This window comes from Callorhinus ursinus, unplaced genomic scaffold, assembly GCF_003265705.2.
Source record: "Callorhinus ursinus isolate GAN/ISIS: 27379988/994484 unplaced genomic scaffold, GSC_fseal_2.0 scaffold16, whole genome shotgun sequence".
Taxonomy (NCBI): Eukaryota; Metazoa; Chordata; class Mammalia; order Carnivora; family Otariidae; genus Callorhinus; species Callorhinus ursinus.
The window spans coordinates 28,333,813-28,347,374 of NW_027397078.1; the positions used below are offsets into that span (position 1 = coordinate 28,333,813).

General features: G+C 44.6%; 1 protein-coding gene across 11 annotated transcripts in view; it reads left to right on the forward strand.

The window, feature by feature from the left end:
* Positions 1-13,562, forward strand: part of SH3KBP1 (SH3 domain containing kinase binding protein 1) — a 324,202-nt gene that overhangs the window by 160,454 nt on the left and 150,186 nt on the right. For all 11 annotated transcript variants that reach the window (XM_073902009.1, XM_073902010.1, XM_073902011.1 and 8 more), the window contains exon 4: positions 8,439-8,542. In XM_073902009.1, coding sequence (XP_073758110.1) covers positions 8,439-8,542 — 104 coding nt within the window. The remainder of the gene's footprint in view (positions 1-8,438; positions 8,543-13,562) is intronic.

Genomic DNA, 13,562 nt, shown 5'->3' on the forward strand with positions numbered 1-13,562 from the left:
TACATGCAGAACTGCTTGCTCGATTTAAAAGGCTGCTTAGTTTCCCGTGGCCTGGATATACGATGCGGCCATCCCCTCTCAGTGGACATTCAGGATGCTTCCTGTATAGATCTCTGGGCATATATGCATTTGCCGTGAGAAACACTGCTGCCCTCAGCCTTCTTAAATATATCTCTCTCTCCCTACTTAGCTATTTTCTCTCTTCAAATGGGACTAAATTTAAAATCAAATATACGTAATTTCTTGCTCAGATATATCTTGCTCTGTCATTTGGTATGGATGGTTGACCGTGGACCATAAACTTAGAAGAAAGCATTTAGGAGTGTATCAGGCATTGTTTAGTAATATCACAGATGCTTCAGACTGCAGTGTTGGAGAATGCGACACTTTTGACACCATGGCAAGATGATGGGCCACCATCTCTCTCTCTCCCTAAAGCTGCAACAATTCAAGGTGGCGTCGGCCTTTTAAAAAATTGTGGTGAAAGACACATAATGTAAAATTAACATCTTAACCATTTCGGCATAGGCTTTTAAGCATATGTGGGTGGGTGCCCTGTTTAACAACAGGTTGAGGCTTTAACTCTTTCCCTCCACCCTTTCTCTCCTTCTCCAGCATCCTTCTGACTGTCTAAAACAATTTTCGTTCCCAAAACAGTGACCCACAGACAGAACGTGGAACAGGTACTCGTTAGTTCATTCATCCATCGATCCATCAAGAATGGATTGAGGGTCTGCTCTAACAGGCCCTGTGCTCGGGGCTGGGGATCAAAGACAAGTGAAAGAGGGTCAGTGGCCCCCAAAGGGAGCAACTGAAACACATCAACTGATGATGAGAATGTGTATCTGCCTCTCCTTCCCTGTGTATATGATTCCTTCCCTCATGTTCTTCAGACTTTTGTCTCTCATTGTCTTCTTTTGGGCTATCTGCCTGCTTCTAGGCTCCCTCGCCCAAGCCCACCTGCACCCCTGACAGCAGCCGCTTCTCCCTACAGCACCGTTCTCATCACATCTTGTAGTCATTTCTCTGTCCAGAAACCTCCTCTGGGTAAGTTCTCATCCTTAGCTTGTCATCCAGAGTCCCCCAGAAAAGCACCCCTAATCTGCCTTCCTGGTATTACCCTGGATTCATGGAAGAAGAGGGCTGCATGGGCCTCATACAAGTTATCCAGCTTTTCTGTGCCCATTCATAAAGATGGGACCAACATCCCTCACCTCACAGGGTTGGTCAAGAACTTGAGGGAAGGCATATAACATGCCTACCTCGGTTCTTGGCACATGGCAGACACCTCGTCAGTGTTTGGCTCCATCTCCAGCTGGCTCGGTGGATTTTCCTTATGTGGCTTTTGACTTTACCTGCCTCCCTTCCCAGCCCCCATGGCTCTGAGGCCCTCATAAATGGTTCCCTACTGATTGTGCATTTTCCTCCTGTATTCTGGTGGGATTGGGAGCAAATGAGCACTGGCGTAGCTATAACCTCTTTCCAGATGAACCTTCCCTTCGAAGTAGCAGGCAGATGGGTTTACTGTTTTCTGCCCCTACAAAGACGTTGATTATATGCAGCCCTAAGAGAATCAAGGAGGCTCATCTCCAGGGACCAAACAGTGCTGCTTAATTGAATACCGTACATTTCCACTGTAAGAGGCCAGCCACAGCCAGAGGGGTTTGGCAAGAAACACCCACAAGTTCCTCGTTTTTCTGGCATGCCATCAGCCCCTGAAGTGTCCTCCTCTTCCTCTGAGTTACGTTACATTGAAACAGGATGAGGAGTGGGAATTGTCCCAGCAAACGGTGTGATGCTGGGTCCGGCAAGGTCAGTCATTCAACTTTCTCTCTTCCCCAAATCCACTGGATGTTTCGAGTAAAAGGGGTGATTCTCCACAGTTATTTAGTTTACTTTGTATTGTCTTTCCATCTTGAAATAGGAAACCTGGCCCTTTGCCCAAATTGAGGTTTCTGACTCAAGAACAGCCTCTTCAGGCATCTGGAATGTGCTCAGTAAGTTGGGGAGTTGCTGCACCCCCAGCAGTGGTGGCTAATGAATCATAGGAGAGACCGCCATCTTTTCCATCCCCCACTCTCCCAAGAGCACACTTTCAGAGCTAGAGGCTGTTTGGTATGACTTTTCTGAAGTTCTGTGAAGCAAAAATCACAGCATGGCACCATTCCCCTGGGTTATGTATTAGTCTAATATTGCCAGATGAGAAGAAGCTGAATGTAGAACCCATATAGCATGTTCCTGGAAAATCCATTTTTGGACAGCGATCTGTCTAGATGTCTTCTGACCCTGACCGTTTGTTAGATTGGCCTGAGGAGCTCTTAAAATACAGATGCCCAGACCATTGCTCCCCAGACCATTGATAAGGGGTGGGGCCTGGGCATCTGTATTTTTCCTCCCCTCCTAAAATTTTTATTTAGAAAAATTTCAAATGTACAGGAAAGTTGTAACAGTATTACAATGAACACCCATCTAGATTCCCCCATTAGTTTTCTCACCCTCTCTGTTTACGTATATGAACACACACGCACATGCACGCACACATGCATGCACACTCCTTTTTTCCGTAAACAATTTGAAAGTAAGTTACAGATATCGGGAGGCTTGATCCCTAAATACTTTGGAACAAGGACATTCTTCTCTGTAACTGCAATAGAGTGAGCACATGCAGGAAATGTAACGTTAATAAAATGCTATTATCTAGTGTTGGTCCATATTCAGATTTCCCCAGTTCTCCCAACCTTATAACCTTTTAAAAAGCCCAGTGCAATTAAGGATCATATTATATTTAGTTGTATCTCTTTACTGTTTTTAAATCTAAACAGTTTCCTAGCCTTTAAAAAATTGTATGTGATAGTGACTTAAGAAAGTTTTTTTTTAATCAGGTCAATTTCTGTAGACTGTCATCATTTCGGATTTGCATGATTGTTTTCTCACAGTCAGATGTAGGTGAAATGTTTGGGGTGGGAGCATTCTACAGGTGATGTTTAGTCTTTCTTCACGTGTAACATGAGGAGCGTCATTATTGACAATGAGAGCTTTTTAAGACTGTGTCTGTCTGGTTTCTCCATTCTAGGAGGACCATCTTCCTTTTGTAATTAATAAATAATCTGTGGGGAGATACTCTGAGACTCTTTACATATCCTAATCCCCGACAAGCTTTCACCCAGTGATTTTAGCAACCATTGATTCTAATCACTGGTTGCTATGATGCTTATAAAATGGTGATGGTCTGTTTCCATCATTTCTCTATTTATCTGCAGACATTCTTTTTTTTTTTTAAGAGTTTACTTATTTATTCGAGAGAGTGAGAGAGGGAGAGAGAGAGAGAGCACGAGGTGGGGAGGGATGACAGAGGGAGAAGCAGACTCCCCACTGAGCAGGGAGCCCGATGCGGGACTCGATCCCAGGACCCTGGGATCATGACCTGAGCCAAAGGCAGACGCCTAACCGACTGAGCCACCCGGGTGCCCCTGACATTCTTTTTCTAAAGGAGAGCTTTGGCTTCTATCTCTCTACTCTTACCCGTTCACCTAACTAGGTACCTATCAGCCTAGCTACCTACTGAACTTACCAATCTGGGCTCGTGAATTATTTTGGAAATGACTAAGTGATAATACAACCCTCAGTACAAGCTGTTACTGTCCCAGATTTGGCCAGTGGAAGCCCCATCAGGCTGATCTCTGTGGGCTTTTGAAATTACCCCTGAAGTGTTTGAGCACTTCACTGATGTTAGCATTAGTGGATATTCTGTTCTCACTTTGTGTTCTCTTTGCCCCAGCCCTAGAAGAAGCCACAATTCTGTGGAGACCTAGTTCTTCAGAGACTGCTATTTAGATTAGGAAAGCTCCCCCAGGTGATATCAATATGCAGCCAAGATTGAGAATCACTGGTTAGAGGCCTCTGAAGGGAGATCACCTGTTCCCACAAGGTGTTTTCTCCTTGTTATCCTCTGTCACCAGTTATTACCTGTAATTAGTGGCACCGATTTGTTACTGAGGTTTAGAGTTTTGTGGCTAGCGTCCCTTGGTGATTTAGACCCTTGTAGTTGTACTGGTGTTCCATCATAGGGAATATGAGATGTAAAAAAAAAAAGGTTGTGTGAGTGTTCAAAGTTTTCAGTTGACCCAAAGACTTTTTTCCACCACTGCATTATTTGTTGTTACATTTTTGTGGTCACTGAATAAATTGGCCTAGTAAAGTTTTCACACGCTATAAGACCCTAGAAGGCACTAAAATATAGACGAGTGTGCTGTTTCTAAGGATGGGTCACGGCACCCTTTTCAGTTTCTGCTCTGTCATTTTTAGAGAGTGTGAGTGTGCTTCCAGCCAGTTTTCTTTCATTAAAATATCCAGCAGCTGTAAGGAAACGCTCCTGATTTGTGGTTTTTCACTTCCTGGTTTCACATCTTAACCGTGTCCCACGTTGGCCCAGTGAGTCCTTTCTGCAGTCTCAAGACCCATAGCTGAGAGTTCTTCAGGACAGTCAGACATGGGAGGCAGTGGCTCCGGACTTGCACCCACTTTCGAGCTGTAAGGCCTCTGGTAAAACACTCAATCTCTGTGTCTCTCCTTGCCTGTAAAAAGGGGGTTTGGCGTGAGGATTCGGTGGGGTCATATATATATACGGTACTCAGCAGTCTCTGGCACACAATAAGTGCTCAATAAATGCTAGCTGTTACTATTTTATTACACAAAGCTGGTCACGAAAGTAAGGGCAGGAATGAACGAGGCCTAGTGTGGGCATTGTGAGCATGCACCTTGGTGTCCGTGTGCCCGTGTTTTGACGTGTAATGCATGGCCAGGCATGTGTAGTGTGCGGCCATCGTACAGTATGGCAATGGAGACACGTGTTAGGTATGCCCTGGGAAGTCTGCCTTGTCCATACATTTTTTGGTGGGCCGTGTGTGCATATGCATTAGCATGTATGTCCATAAAACCTGTGTGTGTTATGTCTCGTGATTATGTCTTGGGAGGTAAGTGGTCCCACCTAGAAAACACACAGAGTGACAAAGGATGGTGGCAATGGCCCTGACATGAAGGAGGAAGAACATATGTTCTCTTCTCTTTCTAGTAGTTCTGATATCAATTTGTATTGTTGGCCATGATCAGCAAATGCATTTAAATTTCTTTCAAGGCTCAGTTTATTCCATAGAAAAAAAGCCCAAAGTAATGTGTGAAAACGAGTTCAAGTGGACTAGGCTCTGGGTATGAAGATGGTGGCTCAAATTCAGTGTTGCTAAGCCATGGCCTTGGGCAAGTCATTCTTATTTTTCTCCGGTTTATACCAGCTATTGAAAGGAGATGACATTGTTGTCTATGCACCTCCTCAAGGAAGGTCAAGACTGAGTAGTAAACATCAGTGAAATGCCAGCAGGGGGGAAAATGGCCAATGATATCCTTACACTCCCTTAAATTTCGGATGGACAGAGGCACCTGAAACGCAGTGTCTCCTGATGTCGGCCACTCACCTTGAACTGGGTTTTAGATTGGGTAGATCTGGCAGACAAGACTGGAACAGTGATGTGCAGAAGTTGAGGCCTGGAAAAGCAGTGGTCCGGGAATTTGGGTGAAAACCTGAGGCTGTGTTAAACAGTGGCGCAAGAAGCAGTTAAGTACAGATTGCAGAGAATGTGGGACGAGATGTGAACAGAATTGGCTCATCCAGCATTGGAGGAAAGCTCTGAACTCAGGCGGAGGAGATACTGCCGCTCATCGGCTCAGTGTCCTTGCATAAGTCACTGAGCCCCAATGTTCTCATTTGCAAAATGGTTGCTCATTCTGGCTCCTTTCTTTTTCTTTTTAATTCATGTGGTTGGCAGGATGAGATTGGATGATGGATACCAGAAGTGCTTTAGAAAAGACCGCAAAGCTATCCCAGTGCCACAGGAAATCACTGTTTCTGCCCGGCGTCAGGTCAGGTGGCCTTTACCGTCAGCAACATCTGTATACCTTGCTGTGGGACTCACTTTTCTTGGTCCTGTATGTTGGTGATGTGTTTGATAGGACTTCATGCCATCAGTGAATTAACCTTCTTAGAGGCGTTTAAGAACTATTGATTAGCCTGACAGACAGAAACTAGTAAACGTGTCATTCTTCCTGATACCAGACAGGGCTTTATAGAAGTCTGAGGCAGAGATTTGGTTCAAGAGAAATCTGATAATCCTGTTCCAGGTCCTGAGTCTGCGGTGTTAGTCTATCCTTGAAGAATACATCACTCTCTCTTTCACCATTTGTGTAGCATCAGGTTAGATGCTGCTTTTTACAGAGGGTTTTGTGCAGACACGAACTTATGTATAACTGCGTTTTATGATTTCAGCCAACCCTGGGGCTTCAGATGTTATTTTCAAGTCACTTTGGTCAGGACTGGTGGCTTCTGTGCTTGTGAATGTTAGGTTTCAGAGATTTGTCATGTTTACTTGTTCTGTCTTCGGATTGTACGTGCAGAGTTTGCTTTTAATGTAACACCTAGCAAATAAAGCTCTTCACAATTTAGAATAGAACTTCGTCTTAAGGGGCGCCTGGGTGGCTCAGCTGTTAAGCGCCTGCCTTTGGCTCAGGTCATGATCCCGGGATCCTGGGATCGAGCCCCACGTCAAGCTCCCTGCTCCGTGGGAAGCCTGCTTCTCCCTCTCCCACTCGCCCTGCTTGTGTTCCTGCTCTCGCTGTCTCTCTCTCTCTCTCTCTGTCAAATAAATAAATAAATAAAAGAACTTCGTCTTAAGAGGTGTATGTGGGGGCGGGGGAGTCACAGTGGGTGCCGAGATCGCCTCATCGTCATCTTGACCTTCGGAGCTAGAACGAGGAATCTGCACCCTTTACAACAGAGTGCTGGATTTGCCTCCCGTTGCATCGAATGCCATGGAATCACGGTAGAGTTCTTGGCCCCGGACTGCCACTCTTCCTCACTCCCCACCGGGGAGAAGCCAGCTGGGATGCGCCCTCAGTGCCCGGGAGAGCTGGGCCTTCCATGGGTCGCCCTGTGCCACCTGCGGACAGTGCAGTTGGCACCTGGCAGTTGGCCCGAGAGTTCTGCATTTGTTCTCATCAGGCCCAGGTGGCTTGTGGTTTTGCACGAAGCGGTGGAGTGTATTTGTATAGTCGCCAAAGATGTGATCAGACAAGCTATTGATTTTGAACTTCTGCCCCCTTTCTTCCGTTCGACTCGGTTCTTCCATAGTGAGGTTCAGGCAGAGAAAAATGGAGCGGAGTGAACTAGGCCACTGGCTTTTGAAACATATTGATCAGTGAGCCCATCAGATGTAGCAAAGACCTTCCCCTTTGTATGATGTCATGCTGCACGGGGGCCTTAATGCGGCCTGTGATCACTCCTGCAGGGATTTGCTTTCTCAGGGAAAAGACTAGAAAAGGAAAAGAATCACTGTAGGCAGTACCCAAAAATAATGTCAGCATTTCTAAATGTGTTTCCTTGAAGTCGTTGATCCCTTTGGTTTTCTAGGCCATGTGGTAGCAGGAGGGAACAATGTGAGGTGGTCCGCCTTGAGCCACAAACTTCGGAGCAATGCGGGTCTTAACTTCTTCTCTGCTATCCACCTCTCCCCGGCTTGGGCCTCTGCTGCTGCCTGTCTGTCTCCCTACCCCACCCCTATCTCACATACCACATGCATGTTCTTTCTGCCCACAGTGCATGTCTGTGGTGTGGACAATTGCATCTGTACTTGAACCAGCTCTAAGCCAGGGCCTCCCAGTTGGGCCGCTCTGGGTGAGTGAGATGCTGTGACCTTGAGTGTCCTCTGGTCAAGTGAAATGTGGTCCTGGCTTTTATCTTGATTTGCCTGGGTTGGTTCTGTGTGAGCAGCCAGGGACCCTGCTAATGGGTCCCCTGGACAGAGGGAAGAGGACCGAAGAGGATTTGTTGAACCCCTTTGGGGCATTTGAAATGGCACCAAGGGCAGGCTGAAATCTAACTAGCCTTTGCTCATCAGGCCTGAGTTCCAGCATGTTGAAAGGGTGATGATTAGTCAGAAAAAGGCCAGGCTACTTTATCTTTTCCTTTGCACATTTGGGAAAAATTTCCTCTGCCTTGCTAGCATTGGAAGCAGACCATTCTTTTTATTCTACCACATCACATCAGCTTTCATCAAAAATCAACAGCAACAAATACAAAGCCCCATCCGTGGAAAAGTGTTTAAGGCAACACTGCTCCAGCGCTTCAGGGGTGGGGTTTTTGCCTTCTGCACCAACGGATCGGTTTCTCATATCCATGCCTTTCTGACCCAGCAGCTTTTAAAAGACCAAGAAGCATTGCTCTGCTTTCTACTGCCTCTCTCTGAGACCAGGGCTGCCGTGCCTCTAGCCATGTCCCAGAGAGCATATCTGAGACAAGTCAGCTTAATTTGCCTGCATGCCTAGGAAGCCTCACTTTAAAATCGAATTTTGAGACAAGAGCTGCATCTCAATATTTTGCTTTCCCCATTCAGGCGAGCGAAGGAGGCGCCGCTGCCAGGTGGCATTCAGCTACCTGCCCCAGAACGACGACGAGCTTGAGCTGAAGGTCGGCGACATCATAGAGGTGGTAGGAGAGGTAAGTGTGCCAGGCGGGTGGGTGGGTGGCCTCGCACGGGTGGTCAGGACCCACCCCTGCTTGGCCTTGCTGTGGCGGATGTTTGAGCTTAGGGAGACCTTAGACACTATCTGGTTTCTCAGAGACAGGAATGCGGCCAAGCCATTAGGAGCAGGTGTGGGCCATCTGAAATTACAGTCTTTTTCACACAGTGTACAAGGGCTTCAGAGGTCCCAGCCCACTGCCACAGCTTTTCTCCTCTGCTTCAATTGCCGGTAGACTCTGGCTCTCCAGAGTGACCCTGAGCCATCTCTAGAGGGTGAATTCAGTATTCATCGTGGGGGACACTGTGGATTCAAAGGGAAGGAAAAGAAGGGACATTTATAGAAGACTAGTATGTGACAGGCATGATAAGGTTCTTTACACATTGGCCCATTGGGTGGCCCATCACAAGCACTTTGTTTTGTAGATGAGAAAAGAGGCTCAAGAGACCCTAGAAGGAAAAAAAAAAAGAGACAGACCCTAGAAGAGTCAGGGCTGAGGGTTGGAGCCAGGTCTACCTGGCTGGAGACCGACTGTTCTCTCCACTGCCCCGCATTCCCTTATTGCTGCTCGGTCCTGGCTACTCGGGGCCAGCCCTGCTGGTGGAGTGTCCCACCATGCACTGGCACGGGCCTCTCGGGCTCTGCTCCCCCGTCCTGGGCAATCCTGGGCTTCAGACTTAGAACCTGATCATTCATCCTGATTCAACACTTGTGTCTGTATATAGAAATACAGTTCTCCGATAGCTTTGGTTTCCTGAGTACCATTTGGCCTTACAGAAACCCATGGTTTACCAAAAAAGGAAGCTAGAAGTCGAGGAGGGGATTAAGTGAACTGTGACGTGGGTCCAAGTAGCAGGGCTGATGCTAGCCACCAGGTTCTCTGATGCTCATACAAACATAAAGTGAGCATGCATCAAAGTTTTATTTAACTCATTAACGAGGGGATCTCGTTATGTGACTAATTTAAAGAAAAGTTAAAATTTTGGTATAATTTGAAGCGACTTTAGCCAAAAAAAAACACAGAACAACAAATAAACATTTTGCAATAAATGATCATGGAAAGTTGTAATATATATCACATATGAAATTATACTAGGAAGGTATTGTAACAACAATAAATGGTAGATAAATCTGCCATAAACACAAATCCCACAAAGGGAAAGAAAAATCTTTACCATGAGGAAATGTTCCACACTGCTATTAATTAAATAAATGCAAATTAAGACAATAATCGGTCCTGCTTTTGAGAATCCTAAGAAAACATTTTACATTAAGACTGTTGGTAATACCGAGAAGTGGTGACTTCGTATATCTTTATGATCCTAGTATGAAGCTATTTAGCAGAGTATGGCAAGAGCTGTAAAAATCTGAATTAACATCCTTTGAGCCAGTAATCTCACTCCCAGGAATTTATCCAAAGAAAATGGTTAACAGAAAAAAAAATAAATGAAACACGTTAATTGCTTGTGATAATGAAAAATAATCAAGAGAGAGAACAGTTACATGAATTAAGTGATATTCAGCTAGAAGATTGTGAAGACATTAAGATGGTAAACCCAGAGGTCTTTAAATCTGTATTTATTACAATACTGTGCGATGTAATTTTCTGTTAAATTCTGCTAAACCTGAGAGCTTTTCAACAGCAGGGATCTGGTTTTGATCTATCTTTACTTATGTGGTACCTAGAAGAGTGCCTGAAACCTAATATGTACTTAAATTAACGCTTGCCGAATAAGTAAGCGAATAAATGGAAGTATGAAAAGATTTTTTTGCAAAATAAATGAACAGATCAGGACACAAAATTGCATATACTAGGATACAGCCACGTAAAATACATCTCCGCGCGTGTGATTGAAGACCGGAAGGGAACGAGGATTGAAAATGGTTGTGTCACAGAAGATAGGTTTTCCTTTAATGTTGTAATAATGTTTTATGAAATACAAATCAAGATAAGGAAAATTATTAACACATTTCTGGGAGATAGTGGCCACCCTCACCTGCCCGTTGGCTATAGGGAAAGCGGGCATGGGTTGCTGAAGGAGAGGAGGGATCGCAGGTGTTACTCTTCGCGCCGAGATGACGTAGGATGTCCCCGCCACCAGCAGGACCAGTGTCCTGTTCACTCACCGCCAGTTCAGTGCCAGGCTTCAGGATGGGCTTGCTTCCCACAGGAAAAAGGAAAACTATGTAGCCTAGGATATTTATGTAAAACAAAACATAAAGGTTGGCCTTTTATTATATTATCAAAAATGAGTTTTCCCATTATGTCTGTTTACTTATAATATTGCAGATATTGGGCCATTGTCACTGCATAATATAAAATATGCCTTTTTATAATGGATGTATAAACGCCAGTGGGTATTTTGTCATTCCACTGAAAACTAAAAATAAACATCCCAAATCAATAAAAACTCTTCAATCACAGGGACAGATTGAGGTAAGACCATTGTATTAGCTTTGCAAGACTATGAAACCAATCAATCTTTTGGGCAATAAAACTATAATAGGTGATATCATGTATGTGTGTATAAATATATTCTTATTGATTGATTGATAGATTGATCCTACAGTATTGCAAAGCTGTACACACACACAAATGCACACACGCCCCCTACCCCAAAGGAACAAAAAAACCCAGACAACTCTTAGGAGGATTTTGGAGGTGTGGACTGGTTTTTTGAAAAAGGTTGAATCAAGCAGAGAATCTTAAAACATATTTTATATATATTAATTAAATTAGATATTATCTTATTTAAGATAATTAAGATAATTTTTTAAAGACTTTATTTATTTATTTGACAGAGAGATACACAGAGAGACAGGGAACACAAGCAGGGGGAGTAGGGGAGGGAGAAGCAGATTCCCCGCTGAGCAGGGAGCCCGATGTGGGGCTTGATCCCAGGACCCTGGGACCATGACCTGCGCTGAAGGTAGATGCTTAACGACTGAGCCACCCAGGCGCCCCTAATTAAGATCGTTTATATCTTATTTAATTTTGTAAATGTCCTTTGTAAACCTAAAGGAACCGGGCTGCCAGTTTGAAAGGAAAAATAGCAGACTGAGTTATTGGGGGTTTTTTTGTTTTGTTTTAAGAAAATCACTGTAAATACACACTTGTATCACTTTTGTCCAGAGTGGAGAGGACTGATCGATGCAGGTGAAATGGTAATCATAAGACCAGAGATGGCATATAGACAAGTTCGTCAGGAGTAATGGCATTTAAGGGCCTCTGGAGTTTCAAACCTGGCTTGTTGGCCTATTTTTTTTGAAAAGTGCATTGAAGCCTCTTTGTTTTCCGGTCTGTTTTATCTAGAGCCTGGGAAAGGGGCCACTTTTCTTCTTGTGTTGGCTGAGCTTGGTCTCAACCAGTCTCTCTGAGTGGCAACCCAAGGAATATTCAGAGATTCTTGCTTTTATTTGTTCCTTGTGGTTTGTTTTTGAGGTATTTTTCAATGGTCCCTAGTCAGGCTCACTGGAGATCAATGGCGAAATTTCAGATTTAAAGCCTGACCTGGTCTTAAGAGTTTGCAAAGGTGGTAACTTGCTCTTTTAAGAAACTTAGGCATCTTCTTGTACCCACAAGAGCAGATTTGGTTCGCTCAGCTCGAGTTAAATGAGCTGTTTAACTCAATCAGATAACCTTTGTGGATACAGATGGGCAGTTATGATATTGTGAATTATATTAAGAACTATATATATCTGGTCTCCATCCCATTTCTGACACAGAGCTCCTAAAACTCTTGGAATTTCCTGAAAGAGTGATAAAGGTGTCTTTCCTTAGGATAATGGGGTAACTTTCAAAACACCTAAGCAGAGGGGTCGGTTGCCAGTGGAGCCGATGGTGTGGTTAGAGGGTTGGAACTTTCAGTCCCACCCACTGACCTTGGGGAGGGGAGAGGGGCTGGAGGTCGAATCAGTTGCCAGTGGCCAGTGAGTTAATCAACCATGCCTATGTAATGAAGCCTTCATAAAACCCCCAGAGGACAGGATTCAGAGAGCTTCTGGGTTGGTGAACATGTGGAGGTGCGTGGAGAGTGGTGCCTGGAGAGGGTATGGAAGCTCCACGCCCTTTCCCCGTGCCTTGACCTGTGCATCTCTTCCATCGGACTGTTCCTGAGTTATATCCTTTTCTAATAAATCAGTGATCTGGTAAGTAAAATGTTTCTCTGAGTTCTCCGAGCTGCTCTAGGAAATTAGTTGAACCCGAGGAGGGGATCCTGGGAACCTCTGATTTATAGCCAGCGGGTCAGAAGGATAGGTGACAACCTGGACTTGCAACTGGCATCTGCAGTGGGGGCAGGGAACGGAGCGATCTCGCAGGCCTGAGCTCTTAACCTGTGGGATACGCAGCTGTCTCTGGGTAGAGAGCGCTAGAACTGAGTTAAATGGTAGGACACCCAGCTAATGTCTGAAGAATTGCTTGTTGATGTGGGGAAACCTCCCTTGCCCCCCACACACATTGAAACTGGGTCCAGGGACCCCAAATAGCAGGTAATCCTCATTTCATTCTTCGTGTAAGAACTTCAAAGACTTGCCTTTTGTTTTATGCTTGCCCATGAGAAGTCAAATTCATTTAAAAGCTAATTAGTTAATAGGTAATCCAAGCATACCTAAATTCTTACCCATCAAGGCACCCCTTGCTTTAGAAGGGTTTGTTATCTTTTCAAAAAAAGAGATAACATTAATATAAAAATTTGTTTATTAGAATGTGATAATCCAAAGAGCTTGGGCTGCTCTACAGTCATTTCTTCCGGTGATTTTGGGTAGACATGTCTGATGATGTAATTTGCAGAGGTGACAGAGCATGTTAAGGAGAGGGAAGCCACGATTAGAAGAAAAGGTGATTAGATTAGCATCATCAGCCCACAAAGCAGACTACAACTGTATAAAAGCAACATATTTGCAAGTTGAAATGTATTTATAAGAGATTTGCATAACTATGGAATTTATCAAATATTTGAGTGCTTACTCTGTGACAGAAACTGGGTTCATGGAGA